Below are 19135 nucleotides of genomic sequence, written 5' to 3'. Positions count from 1 at the left end.
ACCTAAATTGTGCTGTGTTGGATTGCAGCTGAGGTTTCCTGCTTTTCTCCCTGCACACTTTGAGCATATCTCTGAAACTGGTCACAGAAAATGCAGGAATCCCATAAATTTTCTTTTCTGCATCCCATTTGCCTGAGCACAGGAGGTTCTGGAGCGCTGAGGTTTCAAAACTACTTTTTTTTTTTTTGGTGGGGTGGAATATGAACCATGGGAATTGCTCAGTTATCCTTAAGTTTTATAGAAACTTGAGGTTTACCTGGATGGTGAGATCCTGTGCCAGAGCTGGCAGGAAGCCCACAAGGGAGGAGCTGCTTGCAGGTGCACAAACCTACAGCTACTGCAGTGCAAGGGGAAGCCAGGAAAATGGCACAAGGAGGCTGGGGACAATGCTGGGGCTTCCATGCAGAGCTCAGCTTCCCTTTTTGGGGGTTGGGAAGATGTACTGCCAGCCCAGCAGTTCCTCTTTTTCATCCCAGCCTGCACCAGCAAGGCAGAGGCAATCCCATCACGGTACCTTGACTGTAAAGCCTGGGTTGAGGTTGACTGCTTTAACTTGTCTGATTGGCAAATAGAAATCCTCCTGGCTGCCTGCAAAGCTCCCCAGTGCTCCCCTAGCTGTTGGACGTAGAGCTTTGATGCATGCCTAACTTGTGTACCTGTTGTTGTCCTTATAGGTGCATGGAGGGCAGCGACAGAAGAATGGGGCACGGAGGACTGGAATGAAGATGTAGGTATTTTCTGAACCCGTCTCCTCTGTGCATCTTCCAGCAGGCTGCTGTCTTGTCTGTACACACAGAGCTGCCAGGGGAGCTCAAAGCCCATCCTCCCCAAACCGTGGACAGAACCCCAGGCAGGCTCCCAGCCCCAGGAGCTATGATGAATAAGTAATTGTTGCATCTTCTACAAGATATGTGTTGTAGAGCTTGTCATAGGAGCCCAAGACAGGAAGAGATCTCCTGGGGCATTGAGGCTGGTCCTCTCATTTCCTGTAACTGCAAGATGGAATTCTTCCAAAAACTGGCCTGACTCCACACAGGACTCTTGCTCCACTCCTCTGGTGGTGTGGCAGCTGGGGAAGGTTTGCCTTTGATCACACCAGCAGCAGTTTCATGGTTTCATGCACATCATGTGCCTCTGCTGGTCCTTGTGATTTGAATGGAAAAGAAGCTCTTGACTTTACTTTCTGCCATGCTCTTTGGTGTGTCTCACCACCTTGTATTCTCGCCCTCATCTCCTTCAGGAGAGAGTGGACATTGTTAACCTTCTGTTAATGCCTGTCTCTAAGTTTCTTCTGAACTGGGCTTCAGTCCCTCTCTGAATCAAGGAAGGACTTCTGTTCTTGCAGATGGGAGCAGAGTTGGACATTTCAGTGTGATTGTTAGTTTTGTGTGCTCATTTTGGCTCAGCTGACAGAATGGGCAAGCATGGCAAGCATTTGTTTGCCAGGCACCGCCTGGGGGAAGCACTGCTGCTGTGTTCAGAGACACGAGCAGCTTTCCTTTGTTCGGTCAGGGCTGTGCTAGAAGGGAGCTTCTGAGAGCCTTTCTTACCCTCAGTGTGTGTGAGATGCTCCCAGGAGTTCTGGATTTACTTCTTAAACTCTGGCAGTTCAGTTTGTAGCAGCTCCGCAGTCTGGAATAGAAGTGTTCATGTTCAGATGTGTTTCAGGCCATGTTTCACAGGTCATTGCCAACATCCACCAGATTTTGAGCAATATTATTTTCCCTTCCATAGTTGATCTGTTGGTCAGATCATCCAAGTGAGCCCAGATCACTGGAAGCTTAGCTATGGATCCAAAGTTTCTCTTTGACTTTGCTACCAGTGCTTGCACCTACCATGCAGGGGCTTTTGCAGGTCTGTGCTACATGCCATTGACTCAGAGCAACAGCCCAAAGTCCTAGGGCAGCCCTAGGGGATTTATGGACTATGGGAAATTTGTAGAAGCATTTGAGAGGGTTTTTTTTCCACTGGCAGATGACTTGTGCGCTTGCCTGAGAAGAAACAAATTAAATAGAAGCCGATTCTGATGGAAGCCAAATGCTGGAGAAGTTTCAGTCTAAGCACTTGAATTTTTTGAGTTTTTCTGTGGTTGTTTGTCTCAACCATTCATGTCCTTTGTGTCATAGGGACTGCTATGAGGTGCTGCTCTCACTTTTGGATTCTTTTTTCCTTTTTTATCCTTCAGCTGTCAGAGACAAAGATCTTCACCGCCTCCAATGTGTCTTCAGTGCCTCTGCCTGCCGAGAATGTGACAATCACAGCTGGACAAAGGTGAGAGCCCATGGGGATGCTGTTTACCTGCAAGAGTGGCACATGAGTCTCGGAGCAATTTGCCATCTTCAACTAAACCTTACTAGCTAGCTAAAATGCAGCAGCTCTGAATGAGATGGGGTGGGTTTAAATGGAAGAGTTGACTTAGGAGTTACTGGGTCCTAATCCTGGATTAGAATTTTCCTAGGCTCTGTTGTTGGTTCTTCAGGTCTGGGGGCATTTTGCTGTGTTAAATTAATGTGAATTGTGATTTAAAATCAAAGGCCATGCAGGGTCTTGCTTGGTCTGTCTGTCTTTTTGAGGCTGCTACTGGCAGTTGTGAGTTAGTGTTCTGCAGGTTCCTTCAATTTGTAAAGTAAAAGCTGTGAGGCTCGAGGGGGAATACTGTTCTCATGGAAGTGGGAGCTTCTGGTAACCTCAGTGGGTCTTTGTCTACCCAGAATTGATCTCGCAGTCCTGCTAGGAAAGACACCCTCTTCTATGGAGAATGAGTCAACAAACCTGGAGTCATCCCAGACTCCTTCCCTGGCGCAGCCACTGGTGTTCAGCAATTCTAAACAGAGTGCTCTATCCCAGCCTGCCTCTGGAAACTCCTTCTCTCACCACAGCATGGTAAGGAAATGCTGGTCTCTGCCACTGGGTGTTTGGCTGAGGTTGCTTTTATCCCCTGTTGTTGTATCTGTTTGGGTAGTATAGGAAGTACAGTCCTGATGCTCGCTGCTTGGGGCTGGTGGAGTGAAATAATTTGCTAGTCTGCTTTAAAAGCAGTGGCCTGAAGTTCATTGCTCAGTTTGAAATAATTGTGATAATTCCTCCCCTGCTGCCTTTGTCAGATTTTCAACAAATGCTTCATTCCTGCTTAAAGGAAAGGAAAAGCTCTTTTGGTCCAGGGCTTGCAATTCCGACAGTTTGAGAAACAGAACTGGTTGGGAACTAGTGTGGAGTGGAATGCTGGCACCCTCTGACAGGAGAAGGAAGTAGACATTGAGTCAGGGATGTGCATAGACTTGGGCAGATGCTGCTTTGTGTAACTTCAGCAAAAAGAAATAAAATTTGTTTACTTAATGGTGAAATAGTTGAGGAAAGATTTTCAAAACCACATTAACTGTAAAGCCAAGGTCTCCTGGTGTTTTTCTTTTAGTGGAACTGAATGCATGAGAATAATTTAATATGTTTAAGATCCTGTCTGTTAACTCCCTTTTTAACCCCCTGTGCACTGTACCATGGCATGGATTGGGCAAGAGATGAGCATACCTGTGTTCACACACGATGGAGGCTGGCAAAGAAACGTGAGCCCTTCCTGCCAGCAGTGTGGGTGCGTGTGGAGCTCAAGAGTGTTGAGCTGAGGCACCCAGTGAGAAGCAGCAGGGTACAGGGCGTTTGGGCTGATGTTCTGAGATGTGCTCTGAGCCAAGTTCCAAGCCATGGGAGACATTGACTTTATCTCCTTGCTGAAATTGCAGGTGAGCATGTTGGGGAAAGGGTTTGGAGATGTCGGGGAGGCCAAAGGCAGCAGTACCACAGGGTCGCAGTTCCTGGAGCAGTTCAAGACAGCCCAGGCACTGGCTCAGCTGGCTGCTCAGCACACCCAGCCTGCTGGGAGCACCACTGCTGCTTCCTGGGACATGGGATCCACCACACAGACCTCGTCTCTGGTGCAGTACGGTAAGAGAAGCAGCGTGGCTCCCCAGAGGGGAGGGAACGTGTTCCCCCAGAGCTGCAGGGACATGCTGGGAGCAGCGGTGGGAGGGGTTCAGCAGAGGATCTGCTCACAAGTTCACAACCAATTTAGCTGAGCTGGAAAAATTAAGAGAGCTGTGAGTGAGACTTAAATGTAATAGTGTGTGTGAGTCTCTCCCTTTTATACTTGGAACAGTTGAATCTGTCATTCCAGACAGTTTCAGGGCCAGGGATCTGGTGTTCCTGAGCCTCTCCGTGTGCAGAACTACTTCCTGGTGTAAAGCTGTGCCAGAAAAAGTTCTGAAAGGGCACCTCTGGAGAATAGCTCCCAAATACGAGCTCTTGTCAGTCTCTTCTCCCTGCTGAACTCCTACTGTCTTTTAAGGGAATTTTAAGGGGATTTGCTCTTAAATGCTAAGAAGTAACTCTCTCGCTGGGCTGGCATGAGGGAATAAACAGGGATTGAGAGGCTCTTTTCAGATGAGAAGCTGAATTTTGGTGTGGTTGAGTGCTGGTGTCATTTCCTTCAGCTTGTGCTTTTTATAGGGAAATGGCTCTAGTTCAAATCTAAGCTGAAGAAAAATTGAGCCCTGTCCTAGTGACAGTCAGTGTTGGCAGCTTCTGATCTTCTCATACAAGAAGCCTCAGAGGAGAATCACAGAGAATAGGAGTTGATTTTTGCATAAACTGTGGAAAGGATTAGTCAGATGAGGAAGGTGGTGCAAAGACCTGAGGGTAGGCAGCCCCAAGCAGTGATGTTGCTTGAAGATACCTAGTCCCTGCAGGAGAAGGGTGAGGCAATGGAATGCAGGACTGATAACAGAGATGGGAAGGAAGTGGCCTGCAGGACTCTGACACGCAGTGTCTCCACACGAGGGACTCCGGAGCCCAGCTTTTCTTGGAGAATGGAGGACTTCTGCCATGCAAGCTGGCTTTCCTGTAGGGATGGTGGAAGCAACTGAGAGAAGAAGGGCTTAAAAAGGCTTGGCATTGGTGGTAGTGAGAGTGTGAGGCTGGGAGCAGAGATGCTTAAGTTCTCTGCTCTCTAACAAGCTTCAGGATGAAACATAGAGGAAAAGGGTTTCTTTTTCTTGGTAAGCATCAGAATTTGATTTATTTTTAAGGAAACAAACCCTGCTGTCTTGTCCCATAGATCTCAAGAACCCAACAGACTCTTCTGTGCATAGTCCCTTCACCAAGCGTCAGGGCTTCACATCAACTTCAACCATGATAGAAGTGTTCATGCAGGAGAAGCAGCCTGTGGTGACTGCCTCCACAGCCACGCCGGCACCTCCATCCTCACCACTGCCCAGCAAAACCAATCCAGTTCCCCAGATGTCTCCAGGGTCCTCGGACAACCAGTCCTCAAGTCCCCAGCCAGCACAGCAGAAGCTGAAGCAGCAAAAGAAAAAAGCATCATTAACATCAAAGGTGCAGACCAGTGGTGGGGAAGGAGACATCGAGTTGTGCTAGAGCTGCAGAAACGGCCATTTGTGGCTGAGGGAAGGTCTGGGCTTGGCCTCCCTGTTGTTATCACTGAGTTGTTTGTGGGGATGATGGAGTTGTGTGCCTGCCTGGGTTGAACAGTGTAATTCAGGGGCTGCAAGCCTGTAACTGCCATTGTGTGCAGGGAAACAAGGGTAATAAAGTCATTCTCTGGGCTAATCACCGGGAATGATTGACCCGTTGTGTTGTTCCTCCCTTGCAGATTCCTGCACTTGCGGTGGAAATGCCTGGCTCCTCAGATATCTCAGGGCTAAACCTGCAGTTTGGGGCGTTACAGTTTGGTTCAGAGCCTGTTCTTGCCGAGTATGAATCGACGCCCACAACCAGCGCCGCCGTTAGCCAGTCTCAGAGCAGCCTCTACACCAGCTCGGCCAGGTGAGGACCAGCAACCTGTTAATCCAAGCAGGCAGCTTTGGAAGTTGGCTGATCCTGTGGACTTGAGTTGTCGTGCATACTAGTAGACCCTTTCTGACTGTGCTTTGGTCACAAAGGGGGGACAATGTATGCAACAGCAAAGCACAAGTTGCCAGCAGACTCCTTGGGCAGCTCTGTGGCTCTTTGGCCTGCGGTACTTGCACAGAAAACAGTTTTTCTGCTACCCTTAAACTGTGTTGTTGAAAACACAGACGGGGAATCCCCAGCACAGCTGCTCCATGTCTTTGGTGAACCTATTCTCAGGGCTTTGTCCTTCTTTTTGCCTGGCAAACTGGGACACAGTGGGGTAGGAGTATCTTCGGTGACGGTGCGTTTGTCTTCTGTTGGGCTGACCCTTAGCGTAACTGGCCAGTCCCTTGAGCACTGGCACCTGAGTGGTGGCAGCTCATGAAGGGTTGCCTAAGGCACAGCAGTGTGTGAGGCAAGGCTGCAGCTGGATGTCCATGGCTGGGCTAGCCCTGCTCTCTGGGCACGGTTCTTGGCTTGGCTGCTTCGTGTGGTGCCTTCATACTGATGCCTGGGGCTTTTTATCTTGAGTATTTGAAGTGAAGAGCCCAGTGTGGGCCAGCAGCTTACAGCAGGGCTGTTTTAGAGGAAAATGAAGGAACACTTTTTTTTTTTTTCCCTTTTGTAGTGAATCTTCATCCACAATTTCGTCCAATCAAAGCCAGGAGTCTGGTTACCAGAGTGGCACAATACAGACAGCAACATTTACCTCCCAGAACAGTGCTCAGGGACCACTGTACGAACAGAGATCCACCCAGACGAGGCGATACCCAAATTCTATCTCCTCTTCGCCCCAGAAAGATCTGACCCAGGCTAAGGTAAGAGAAGAGCTTTGCTCACCCATTGTGCTGAGTGAGCCTCACGTGTGAAGTGTCTTGGGGAAAGCTGAATGGTTCTGTGATCCTTCAGCCTCACTGTGTGGCTCGTGGGCTCTAATGAGAGCGCTCTTCTGGCTGCTCTGTTTTGTGCCTGGACCACTGGGGTTAACAGCAGTCAAGTTGATTGCAGGGCATGTGTTGTGTCATGAAGAGTTACCCTGCTAGAGAGGGGCGTGCACACAAAGAATTTTGTTTCGATTTGGTTCCTGTGTGCTCACACCAGTTCAGTAACGTTAGGTTTGGCTAATGAACTTGGATTGGGAATGCTGAGGCAGTCTTAACTACCAGCAGCAGAGAAACTTCTTGCACTGATTTCTCTAATATACACTTGGGGACCATGCTGGCATGGGACCATGCAGACCTTGGGACTGACCCAAGCACAGTCTGGTGACACATGCTGGGGGCAGGGCCTCTTCATGACTGTACAAGAGAGTGAGAGAGGGAGGTGACACTAGCTCTTCCTCTGGAAATGTGCAGCTATAATGCCCAGTACTCCTTTTTTCTCTTCTTCCTCAGAATGGTTTCAGTTCTGTACAACCCACGCCATTACAAACCACACAGGCTGTTGAAGGTAAGAGTCTTGTGAGTACAGTGGGTGTCCTGAATCTCTTGTGCTCATGTTCTCTGCTTTGAATGAGAAGCTTTTTCTGTGCTGATAGCAAGTTTTTTCTTTGCTGGACTAATTGCTGCCATTCAGATTATTTGTTTGCCTCAAAATATTCAGCTTTCTGCTGATCCTTGAAGGGTCACCTATGACTATAACTTACTCTTCTTTGTGTATGGAAGGCACTTCATCTGTAGGTCTTGAAGCTCTTTGCAGAGCCACTGGTAGTGTTGGGGTAAAGTGAGATGTAGAACACAATCATAAGTGTATATCTGTTTGGCAGCACTGAGCGAAGCCCCAAATCTCCCAGCTCCTCTAGCTGAGCACTTGCTGATCCTTGCCTTTGTGTTACCCTCTGGAAGTTGCCAGTAGCTGCCCTTAACCCAAAGCTTTGTTCTCAGGTGCTACGGGCCCTGCAGTGAAATCCGACTCCCCCTCTGCTCCCAGTATCGCACCTCTCAACGATGGGGTGTCTGCATCGTCCTTGCTGACAACAGCCAGCCAACACTCAACAGCTCTGAGCAGCCTGAGCCACAGCGAGGAGCTCCCCAGTACAACCACTGCCCAGCTCAGCAGGTGAGTGAGTGCAAGGGCTGGATTTCTGAAGAAGCAGAACTAGAAGCAGGAATCTATAGCAGACATCAGAGTCTGTCTCGTGCAATGAGGAAGACTAAGATGACTCATCCCATTCAAGCAGATGGGAAATGGGATGGTGCTACCAGTGTTGACTCTCTCACCTTGGTCTGACAACGTTTTCTCTTCCTGTCAGTGCATTACCCACCCAGCAGAACAGTCTGTCTTCATCCACATCCTCTGGGCGAACATCAACTTCAACCCTTCTGGTGAGTCTGGGTAGGATCTCTCACTGTGTACCTCGTTTCTGCTCTGCTTGGCGGGGTCTGCTGGGGGGCCTGACCCTGGGGCTGTGGTTGTGACAGGAGCTGCCGGGCTGCTGGCTGTCCTGCTGGAGTTTGGATGCTGTGTGGAGAGAGACGACGGGGGGTAATGTCAGAACACTGTCTGTGCACTGGTGGCTCAAGGCTGTTGACACCCTGCCTGTTTCTGACTGAGCAGTGCCTTCTTTTGAGCCTCTAGTAGCCCTTGAAGGTGCTGCAGAGTCACGGCCACATGTCAGAGCAAACTGGTAGCTGATGCCGTGGAACCAAATATCTCTGCTGCTGGAGCTCTTGCAGTACGGTTCCTGGGTATTGGCTTTTGCAGCAGGATAAATCACCCTGCTGCAAATGTGGTGTCAAGCCCTGTTCCGCTCATTGCACAGATGTGTTAGGATGTAACCATGAGAGAGGTCTGTAAGCATTAGGGATTGGCTGCTGTCAGGACTTTGGACTTAAGCCAGGCTCACTGCAGAAATACCCAGCTGCAGACAGAGCTGCATAATGTTCTGTGTAGCACATGTCCTGTGGTACCTGTGCACTTGGTTCCATCTGCCTGATCCCCTGACTCTACTTCCTTCCTTCCGCAGCACACAAGTGTGGAGAGTGAAGCAAGCCTCCATTCTTCTGCTAGTACTTTCTCCACCTCCTCCAGCACGGTGTCAGCTGCCCCACCGGTTGTCAGCGTTTCATCCAGCCTCAGCAGTGTCAGCAGCCTGGGCCTCAGCCTCAGCAGCAACTCCACAGTGACGGCCTCGACTCGCAGCTCTGTTGCAACCACATCAGGTACTTTCCTGGCTACTGCTCTACCAGAGAAGGCTGTGAGGGCTAACAGAGCGAGCTTCTGCTGTTTGCTTCACTGTGGGATTTTCCTTTCTCCTCCTTTTTCAGGAAAAGCCCCTCCCAATCTCCCTCCTGGAGTCCCACCGTTGTTGCCTAATCCATACATCATGGCTCCGGGGTTGCTACATGCCTATCCGGTGAGTGGAGCTTTGCAGTGTGTGTCTCATGCCAGCAGGTCTCTCCCAGCCTCTTCTGCAGCAAGGAGGGATGTAGCATAGTGGGGAAACTAAAAACTGTGCCATAGCCCAGCAGGACTGCCTTGGACAGGCAGAGTTTGGACCTGCTGTTTTTCCCATGATTTCCATGTGCCCGTGGGGGTAAATGTGTGTTGTGATCACCTCAGGGCAGAGTCTACGTGCCTGTTCTCTGCAGCCTCTCCAGCCTTTTAAGAGCTCTTGGGCAGAGCACAGTGTGTGGAAGCACAGAGCTATGTTAGAAACATGGTGTGACAAAGGGCAGTCAGGGCAAGGGTAGCAACAGCCACAAAGTCTAGGGGTGTGTGTCACACCCTCTCCTAAAGGTAAGGACCGATTTCAGTTTTGAGATGATTCCCAGAGAAAAACTGTTGAGTGGCTTTATGGTCTGGAGCACTTTCCTTTGAGCAACTCACAGAAACTTCTGGCAGCATCAACCTGTCTCAAGGCTCTGGCTGCCTGCATCTGGTGGCTTGTGTGGCTGCTGACCAGCTACTTCTGGCTTTCTCTCGTGTTTATCTAAATGTTTAGTCTAAAACTGGGAGTCCTCATGTCGTCCATGTCCCCATTGTCATCTCTGGCTCTTTTTTCTAGCCACAGGTGTATGGATATGATGACTTGCAAATGCTCCAGACAAGATTCCCGTTGGTGAGTACCACAGAATGACAAGGACACTCCACTTCCACTGGTGCTGCTTGGCTAGAGACAAGTCAGCTGAAGAGCTGGCAAAGTGGAGTGCTGTGGGGATACAGCTCTCCGCAGCAGCAGTGAGGAGTTATCAGTTGCTCCTTGGCACGTGGGGAGTTGCCAGCACGCGTTATTCATACAGCAGTATTAATTGTGGAGCCAAGGAGCACGTGTTACACCAGCAGGGCTATTACGGAGATTCACCTCTGATCCATGACAGAGCCAGTGACTAAATACCTGATGGAAATGGGCTTTATTTAGTAACAGGACATGTCCATTTTATTGTGAAGAGGGGGGGAAAGTCCAGCCAGTTTAAGAGCTTGCATACCAGTAGACCTTATCTGGTTCTTCTAATAGCCAGATGAGGGGGATGGTACATGCTACAAAAACCTGGGGCTGCTGTAGGTCATGATCAGCCTGGATGTGGCTGGTTGGACTGCAATACTCAGACATATCTTGCAGCTACAGTACAGAAATTCCTCTCTCCCAAATATACTGCTTTGCACTTTGGACAGAGCTGATAAAATGTCTTCTTTTGTTTTTATTCGTCAGGATTACTACAGCATCCCATTCCCTACACCCACCACACCACTGACTGGAAGAGATGGCAGCCTGAGCAGCAATCCATACTCTGGTAGGGAAAAAGACTGCTCTGATTCCCATCCTGTCAGGGTTTGTGCTGCTTCTCCTAGTGTCCTGTGTCTTTGTCCACTGGAGCTACCTCTGCACCTGCACTGTGCCTCCTGCAGTGCTTTTGGTTTGGAGCATGCTTCTCACAGCTAAATTCTCACCTTCCCTTTGAGCATCTGGTTGTGTCAAGGTCTGATACTGGGAAGAGGTGGGCAAGTAGGATTTAATGGGGCAGTTGGAAAGGGAGTGAGGAAAGGCTGAAAGATTCTTCAAGGCCTACAACTGAGGGACTGCTTTCCAGATGGTTGTGAGGCAGGTGGTAAGCAGTGTTTCTCAAGCACTGAGAGCAAAAATAGAAACAAACACGAGATACGGAGAAATCGATTTTTTTATATGGGACAGTCTCATGGAGAAAGCAAGTGAGAAATTTGAGACCTGTCAAACTCAACCCAAGCACCCAGCGAGTGCATGACCTCGCACTGACCTTGGTAAAATAAAGTTAATGCACTGCCAGTCCACAGTGGGCAGTGACTGCTGAGCTTTCACGTGCTTTAGGAATTATTGCACTTGGAGGTTCACTCTTTTTTCCAGCACCACTTCTCCTCAGCTTTGGCAGGAGCTGGTTGGTGTGGAAGTGCTTTTGCCCAGCTGAGGCTGAAAGCTCAGAGCTCTATGAGCTTTGAACTATGTGAGCTCTGAATTGGAGAGTTGTTTGCATGGAGGAGCCAAGCGAGCGCTCCTCAGGGAGCTTCCCCCAGCCCTGCAGCCAAGCCCTGCACAGCCCGGGCAAGGATCTGGGTTGTGTTCAGTCCTGCTGGTGGTGCCTGGAGATGGATGAGGGACAGCATCAGGCTCTGCTAGCAGGTTATCCAGTGCCAGACTGTGGGCTTAGCTACTGTGGCTTCCCTTTGCCTCTGTAGTCCTGTTAGGGCCAAGGAGCAATTAACAGCTTCACCTTATCGGCGTGCAAAAGTCTGAGGACCACAGTCCTTGGCACTGGCAGGAGGTGGGGGGGAGGGGAAGTGATTGAAGTCACTGTTTATCAAAAGACTGGATCACCTTTGGGCTGAGTTGAAATGGGCCAGGATCTAGCATCTGTTCTTCACTCTCACCTCCTCTATTTCAGGGGACTTAACAAAATTTGGCCGTGGTGATGCCTCTTCCCCTGCTCCTGCAACAACTCTGGCGCAGCCTCAGCAGAGCCAGACCCAGACTCACCACACCACGCAGCAGACGTTCCTGAACCCGGCGCTGCCTCCTGGCTACAGTTACACCAGTCTGCCATACTACACAGGGGTACCAGGGCTCCCCAGCACCTTCCAGTATGGGCCCGCCGTGTTCCCTGTGAGTTTCCCAGAGGCACGGTCTGCGATTTGGACAGAAGGGTTGGCACAGCAAAGCCTCTTCTCACTCTGTTCCTCTCTGTTCTGTAGGTTGCTCCTACCTCTTCCAAGCAGCATGGTGTGAATGTCAGCGTCAATGCATCAGCAACCCCTTTCCAGCAGCCCAGTGGCTATGGCTCTCATGGGTACAGCACTGGTAAGAGACCCACAAGAGCATTTTTCCGCAGTCTTTCCACATTTTTCACAGCTCCCAGTCTTACTGGCTGTGATAGGGACTGCTGTCTTACAGCAGTAATAGAGGAAAAATTTCAGAGGTGCCGCTCCCAAGTAGTTTGATTGTCCTTAGAAAGGCCCAGGATTGTTCTGCATCCAGGTCTGGAGCAGGTTTGGGGGTTACAGATGACTTCATGCCCTCCTCTGTGCTCCACAATCAGCTGTCTGGGCCCTTGCACTACTATCAGAAGCTTAGGCTGCTGAATGGTTTGGTTTGTTGGTTTTTTATCTGCCTATATGTGATTAACAGAACAGCAATTGTTCTTGATTTGAACTTGCTTCCCACCAGTGTTTGGCAGACACTTTCTAGGGAAGTGTCCTTGATTCAAAGATGCAGGAAGGTCATGAACCTGCTGCCTGTCTTGGTACTTGGTTGGTGTCTGGCTGACTTACACAGGGCTGCATTTGCCTCCCTCTACCAGTCTTTAAATTCATTTGGTCACTTTTTTCACTGCACTGGAGCCCTTCAAGATAGTATTTTCTCTTTGAGAAGGTATTTCAGCTTTGTACCAGGTCGCCTGGTGCTGAGTCCTCTAAACTGCTTTCATTTCAGCACTTTTTCCAGGCATTAAATGGTGGCTGAGGTGTCCTCTGGGCCACCCTCTTTTATGGACAGCCAACACCCCACGGGGCTTGCATTGTCAGTCACTGCACCAGCCATCCCAGCCTACAGCTGAGTTGCCTTTACATGCAATTGCCTGTTTTACACCAGAGGAGCTTTTGGGCTGTTCTTGCTGCTGTGCCACATGCTGTGGGTTTGTTTCCCTCTCTGTCCATTGCATTCCCCAGCTCTCCTCACACCTCCTGTTTTCCACGTGTTTCTCTGGATGGCAGCCAGCCCTTCAGCTGGTTTCTGGAAGCATTTTGAAACAGTGTGTGTCCAGAGGAAAATAACTTACATGGATGCTTTGCATGTGGTCATGCCGGGGCCCGGCTGCCCAGGCCAGTCTGTGTGCAGATCTTCTCTGACTGCTGGAGCTCTCCACCAGGTGCTGCTGGTGTTAGCAGCAAGCGGCTCCTGCTGACCCACTGGGTGCTGCCTAACACCCACCTCTCCCTTCTCCCCAGGTGTATCTGTGACATCCAGTAATACAGGCGTGCCAGACATCTCGGGCTCTGTCTACTCCAAAACTCAGGTTAGTGTCTGTGTGCTTCCTGCATTGCTGGGGAGGAGCCAAGCTCGGAGACAGCCTCTCTGGGCAATGAGGTCTCTTCCCCTTGGATCAGACAGCCTGGGAGAAGGGAAATGCCTGACCTTTCCCAGCTTACAGCAATTCCAAGGCCAGAAAGAGCCATAGGAAGAGACTCTATCCGTTCTCTGTACCGCAGGCTGACTCTGGGCCTGTGACGTGTAGAGATGGGGAGGGGCACACTGCCAGCCTGACTCCCTGCCCTTATTTCTGCCGTTGGCATCTCTTTCCTAGCAATCCTTCGAGAAGCAGGGATTTCACACTGGAACCCCGGCAGCCTCCTTCAACCTGCCTTCGGCGCTGGGCAGCGGCGGCCCCATCAACCCTGCGACAGCAGCGGCGTACCCCCCCACCCCCTTCATGCACATCCTGACCCCGCATCAGCAGCCTCACTCGCAGATCCTCCACCACCACCTGCAGCAGGATGGGCAGGTAAGCAATGCCCCTGGCACCTCAGCGCCTTGCTGGGCTATCTCCTAGGCCTCTTGCTCCCCCTTTACTTCCCTGGTCCCTCTCTCCCTCCCTGCCTCCCTCCCTCATGCTCTGCGGCGGACACATGCAGTGACAGGCACATGCTGACACCTGCACATACACGCAGGGCCCGTAAGAGGATGGGTGAGGAGGAAGGCCTGGGGTGTGCTCTGCCAGGGTGGGTACTCAGCACAACCCCCCTGCTGCTGGGCTGCACCCGATACGGCCAGGTAGTGCCCCCTCATGCAGACACATCTGGGGCACCCCGACCTCCCCCATCCTCAGAGGGGGCAGCTCCACAGGCCAGCACCAAAGGGGTTCCTCGCCATAGCCACGACCCTGCAGGAGCTTTCAGGAGCTTTCAGGTCTAACCATGGATTTCTATTGTCATAGTTTGTCCCTTTATTTTACATATCCTGGTACTGCAACAGCTTCCATATTTGCAGATGATACTGTGCTGCCAACGCCAGCAGGAAGATCAGGTAATGAACTCTCTGAAAATGCATTGCACTTGCCGTGGGCTCTGCCCCTGCCCCTAAGGCTCCCCAGGATCACATAGCCCCTTCCTTCTCCCCCATGGCCCTGCGAGGCGAGGAGAGAGGCCCTCAGTCAGTACGTGCACACACACACACCCGCGCGCAGACACAACCCACACCGACCCTTCCCCGTCTCCTCTCTCCCTGCTGCCCACAGTCCTGTGTGCTGCTGGCCTGGAGCAAGGTGTGGAGCCGAGGGAGGGTGCTGGGGCACAGACGGTGCAGCTGCGAGGTGCTGGAGGCTGCCCCGGTGCCAGGGAGCTGAGCTGGGCTGAGGTGGATCGGTGGCTGCCAAGGAGCCGTAGCCCAGAGCACCTGGCCAGGGCCATCTTCTGGGGCTCAGGCATGCCAGCGTTACCCTGCAAAGGAGGCCGGGGGTGCTTCCCCTGCACTCACCACCCGCTTCTCCTTCTGCCCTTTCCCGCAGAGCGGCTCCGGGCAGCGCAGCCAAGGCAGCTCCATCCCCCAGAAATCCCAGGCCAACAAGTCCGCCTACAACAGCTACAGCTGGGGCGCCAACTGAGGCCGGGCCCCTCGCCACCACTTGCTTCCGGAAGAGAATCCCAGTGCCCCTGATGATGAGGAAGGATCCCAGGGAGGAGAGAGCCCTGCGGCGGGGAGCGCCCGGGCCCCCAGCCCCAGCAGGGCCCCGCAGGGCAGGCCGCAGGCACCTCTGCGTTGTCTGTCTTCAGCCACTTTCCTGTTGTATGTAATATAGAATTTGTATTTTTTCTTTTTTTTTTTTTTTCCTTTTTTTTTTTTTCTCTCTCTCTCTCTCTCTCTCCGCATTCAGATCTGAACCGTTTGCCGTAGGGGCCTTTTTTGGTTTTTACTCCTTTCTATCCCCTCTCCCATCCAGCTGCCCCAGAATCTCTCAGATCCAAAGGAGTGGAAGCTGCGAGTCGCCTACAGCAAACCCCCTTATTATTAGGATTAAGACCAGTAATTGATATGAGCAGCATTGTAAGATTAATTAGTTGAAGTGTTTTTTTTGTACCGTGTTCTAAATTTAATGGATAAATGTGTCTTGTATATAAAAACAAAAACCCCATGCTGTCCTCTAGTTCTCTCATTTCTCCCCCACCCCGCCGAGGGGTCCCCCCTGGTATTTTATGTTCTCCATCTGCGTTCCTCCATCCTCACGGGCCCAGAGTGCAGGTCCTGCCCTGCTTGCACGCTGTAAGTATCTTCTGCTTTTGGGTTGGGGATTTAAAAATTTTTTTTTCCTTTTTTTTTCTGTTTTGTGGGGTTTGGTTTGGTTTGGGTTTTTTTTTTTTTTTTGGGTTTTTTTTTTGTTTGTTTGTTTGTTTTCTATGCAGTCCAGATCTTGTATTTTTCAGTTCCACCTGATCCCTTCAGCTGCAGCCCCAAGTGGGGATTTACTGAAGAGAATAAAGATCACAAAGTGATGTGTGTATTTTTTCCACCTTCTCAGCCTCGTTCCCTATTTTTGGTGCAGGGGGTGGGTGGCCCTGGGCGGTGGGGGCCGTGTTTCCCCCACCCCTCCCCAGCTTCTCGCTGGTGTTTTTGTCCCCTCGTTTTGTGGCTTTTCCCTTTTCCCGGCTGCAGCGCTGGGCAGAGGATGCTAGCACAGGGATAATGCCCTCCCTCCTCTGAGACTCTCACCTTTCATTTCTGCTTCCTACTGTGCTCTGGTGCTGCTGGTGCTCCCTTTGGGGTTCGAGGGGTGCTCCCCCCAGCTCCTGCTCCCCGTAAGGTCATCGGGGCAGGCGGGGAAGGGTGGGCACAGGCGCCGGGGAAGGCACGGAGACCGCTGGAAGTGGTGCCTGAGCTGCAAGGTAAGGGGATGGGGGCTCCGGGGGGTCCCTGCCGCGGTGGGGAGATGGAGCTGGACCCTCCTGTGCTCGGTGGGGCCGGCTGGGGGCTCAGGGGGTCCCTGCTATGGTGGGGAGATGGAGCTGGACCCTCCTGTGCTCGGTGGGGCCAGCTGGGGGGTCCCTGCTGCGGTGGGGAGATGGAGCTGGACCCTCCTGTGCTCGGTGGGCTCGGGGGGTCCCTGCTGCGGTGTGCAGATGGAGCTGGACCCTCCTGTGCTCGGTGGGGCCGGCTGGGGTCTCAGGGGGTCCCTGCTGCGGTGCGGAGATGGAGCTGGACCCTCCTGTGCTCGGTGGGCCCGGCTGGGAGCTCAGAGGGTCCCTGCCGTGGTGCGGAGATGGAGCTGGGCCCTCCTGTGCTCGGTGGGCCCGGCTGGGAGCTCAGAGGGTCCCTGCTATGGTGGGGAGATGGAGCTGGACCCTCCTGTGCTCGGTGGGCCCGGCTGGGAGCTCAGAGGGTCCCTGCTATGGTGCGGAGATGGAGCTGGACCCTCTTGTGCTGTTTGGGCTCGGGGGGTCCCTGCCGTGGTGCGGAGATGGAGCTGGACCCTCCTGTGCTCGGTGGGCCCGGCTGGGAGCGGCCGGGCCGGGATGGGCTGTGGGAGCACAGGTACCGCTGCGCGCAGCCCGGGACCCCGCCAGCCCGCCCCCGCCCCCACGGCGGGGCCCGGGGCACTCCCGGGGGTGGGTAGCTCGTGTGAACAGGCACGGACGGGGCCGCGGGCCTGGGGCGGCCGCAGCGGGCGGGCTCCGGTCCCCGCGGGCCCGGCGAGGACACGAGACGGCCGCGGCGCATCGCGACACCCGGCGGCGCTTTACGGCCGCGGCGCTTGGCGGCAGCGCGACCCGGGCGCGGCGGCGGGACCGGGGGAGCGGGACCCGGAGGGATCCGGAGCGGGATGAGCTTCTACGACGTGTTTCGCGGCTTCTTCGGGTTCCCGGGACCGTGCAGGTGACCGGGACTCCGCCCGTCCCCTGGGTGCCCCCGGCCTCGCCCACACAGGCCCTGTCCGTCTCTCAAGCGCCAGTTGCCCCACCGGCCCCGGCCCTCCCCCGCTTGCTCTCCGGGTGTCTCACTGCCGCGGTCCCGCAGACCCCGGGACCCGCTGTTTGGCGGCGCGGCGTGGGACGAGGAGGAGGAGGAGGATGGCGGCCCGTCCATGTCGCGGCCCCCCCAGGACTTCGGCTTCGAATTCAGCCCTGGCTCCTCCCGCGGCGCCTTCGAGGAGCTGTTCCGGGACATGGGCGAGCTCCTAGGCGTCTTTGGGGGCTTCTGGGCCGAGCCCCAGCAGCCTTTCGGTGGGTACGGGAAGGGCTGAACGAGACTCCTGGGGCCGCTCGGAGCCCCAGGGCCTGACCGACGCCTTTCTGCTGCCCAGGGCCCGCCCTGCCCGGCCCCGGTGAAGGCAGCGCCGGGCGACCGCTGCGGGACTCGATGCTGAAGCAGCCGGAGAGTCCCCCTGCCAGCGCGGCCCCGGGGAGCTCCGCGGGCGCCGGCGATCTGGCCCGGCCATGGAGACCCTTCTTAGGGGTGGGTGAGGGGTCTGGGGTCGGCTCGGCGGCGGTAGCCAGCTCTGTGCTGTTGCAGTGCTGCCCCGGTGTCGTGCTTCGCTTCCCCACACTGGCCTCAGTGGTGCGTGGCTTTGTCTTGCAGCTGGACGATGCTCACCGGGCTCCTCCTGGCCTCAAGGAAGACCAAGGTGGGTGCTGGCAGCAGGGGCTGAGGGGCCTCTGCCCTCCCTGCTCCACCCGCCTGTGCTGCCACAGCCTCTGGGGCGCGTGCCCGTGCTGCGGCCCCCATCCTACATCTCCCCCCAGACCTGGACTCCCAGGTCTCCTCCGCTGGGCTGGGCACCATCCTGAGACCCAACGAGCCCAAGTCCCACTCTTACTTCCAGAGCGTCTCTGTCACCAAAGTGACTCTCCCTGACGGGGTGAGTGTCCCTGCAGGTGCAGCAGGGCTCTGGGGGACCCGGGCACACCGTCCCCGTGGCTGGGGAGTCTCTCAGGGCTCGGTGCTCTGCACAGGGGGTAGAGGAGCGCCGCACTGTGCAGGACAGCCAGGGCCGCCGGGAGACAACGGTGACGCGCCGGAGGGGAGACCAGGCCTTCATCACCACCACCAAGGAGGATGGGCAGAAGAAGGACTACCGGGAGGAGGTGGTCAACATGGATGACCGTGAGTGGGGGTCTGGGGAGCATGCAAACAGCGGACAGGGGCCCCACTGAGGGAGCTCTGCCTGCCCTCGCAGGGGAGCTGGCACAGTTCGCTGGCACGTGGCCGCAGCAAGAAGAGCTTCGTGCTGCCAACCCGAGCGACCCCTCATCTGCGCTGGGCAGATTCTTCCGACGCTGGTTCTCGAGCTGGTAGCTGTGTCCAGTCCTGATGGAGCAGCCCGTTTGTGTGACAGGTGCAGGCTGGAGGGACCCTGGGCTTGCCAGGCCTGTCAGAGCAGGCAGTGGGCAGCAGTCTCTTCTCACCACCCGTTTTTTTTGTAGATGGGTCAGTTCTTGCTGGGAAGTGGAGCCTGGGCTGGAGGCTGTCCACCTTCTGCAGCGCTGCAGAGCCACAGGGAGCCCTGTGGGGGTCAAGTGTATGTGTGTACAGAGCAATAAAGTCTATTTATGCTAAACGGTGACTTTCCACACTCCTTCAGACTGGAATCTCTTGCGTTTGGATTCCCCCTGTCCACCAGGATGACTGGGAGGCTGCCTCAGGGGTGCAGGTGATTGCTGGGCTCCTGTGCCTGCACTGCTGCCTTCTTACCTCCCTCTCCCATTTCCCTGCCCGATGCTGTGCTAATGCCTCCCCTGGGCCACTCCTGAGGGCCTGGCCGAGCCTGGAGGCCTTTCCAGGACC

At 53.8% G+C, this 19135-nt stretch overlaps 2 protein-coding genes across 11 annotated transcripts in view; both read left to right on the top strand.

The window, feature by feature from the left end:
* The window catches only part of UBAP2L (ubiquitin associated protein 2 like), a 30111-nt gene extending 14262 nt beyond the window's left edge, over positions 1–15849 (top strand). For 4 of the 10 annotated variants that reach the window (XM_068175123.1, XM_068175119.1, XM_068175116.1 and 1 more), the window contains 20 exons: positions 675–727; positions 2186–2271; positions 2712–2883; positions 3735–3936; positions 5105–5382; positions 5660–5832; positions 6527–6716; positions 7293–7347; positions 7782–7956; positions 8150–8222; positions 8864–9059; positions 9165–9253; positions 9905–9958; positions 10550–10631; positions 11754–11971; positions 12061–12166; positions 13312–13379; positions 13668–13865; positions 14336–14386; positions 14868–15849. In XM_068175123.1, the coding sequence (XP_068031224.1) occupies positions 675–727; positions 2186–2271; positions 2712–2883; positions 3735–3936; positions 5105–5382; positions 5660–5832; positions 6527–6716; positions 7293–7347; positions 7782–7956; positions 8150–8222; positions 8864–9059; positions 9165–9253; positions 9905–9958; positions 10550–10631; positions 11754–11971; positions 12061–12166; positions 13312–13379; positions 13668–13865; positions 14336–14386; positions 14868–14963 (2615 nt within the window). In that variant the 3' untranslated portion in view covers positions 14964–15849. The remainder of the gene's footprint in view (positions 1–674; positions 728–2185; positions 2272–2711; positions 2884–3734; positions 3937–5104; positions 5383–5659; positions 5833–6526; positions 6717–7292; positions 7348–7781; positions 7957–8149; positions 8223–8863; positions 9060–9164; positions 9254–9904; positions 9959–10549; positions 10632–11753; positions 11972–12060; positions 12167–13311; positions 13380–13667; positions 13866–14335; positions 14387–14867) is intronic. The other 6 variants (XM_068175124.1, XM_068175122.1, XM_068175121.1 and 3 more) reach the window with 4 other exon arrangements.
* A 1215-nt stretch (positions 15850–17064) lies between these two features.
* HAX1 (HCLS1 associated protein X-1) lies at positions 17065–18908 on the top strand. Its single transcript, XM_068175141.1, has 8 exons — positions 17065–17227; positions 17369–17574; positions 17655–17806; positions 17930–17975; positions 18094–18209; positions 18304–18454; positions 18528–18686; positions 18775–18908. The coding sequence occupies exons 1-7, from the start codon at positions 17175–17177 to the stop codon at positions 18644–18646; spliced, it is 843 nt and encodes a 280-aa protein (XP_068031242.1). The 5' UTR covers positions 17065–17174; the 3' UTR covers positions 18647–18686; positions 18775–18908.
* The last annotated feature ends 227 nt before the right edge of the window (positions 18909–19135 follow it).

This window comes from Anomalospiza imberbis, chromosome 29 (assembly GCF_031753505.1).
Source record: "Anomalospiza imberbis isolate Cuckoo-Finch-1a 21T00152 chromosome 29, ASM3175350v1, whole genome shotgun sequence".
Taxonomy (NCBI): Eukaryota; Metazoa; Chordata; class Aves; order Passeriformes; family Viduidae; genus Anomalospiza; species Anomalospiza imberbis.
The sequence above is the reverse complement of the archived record's forward strand: the minus strand, read 5'-3'. Positions and strand labels throughout refer to the sequence as shown.

Bases quoted from the DNA above. Each gene is read 5' to 3' on its own strand.
- HAX1 (XM_068175141.1), top strand. From the start codon at position 17,175: ATGAGCTTCTACGACGTGTTTCGCGGCTTCTTCGGGTTCCCGGGACCG. The intron at 17,228-17,368 runs GTGACCGGGACT...GCGGTCCCGCAG, and splicing joins GGGTTCCCGGGACCGTGCAG to ACCCCGGGACCCGCTGTTTG. The intron at 17,976-18,093 runs GTGGGTGCTGGC...ATCTCCCCCCAG, and splicing joins TGGCCTCAAGGAAGACCAAG to ACCTGGACTCCCAGGTCTCC.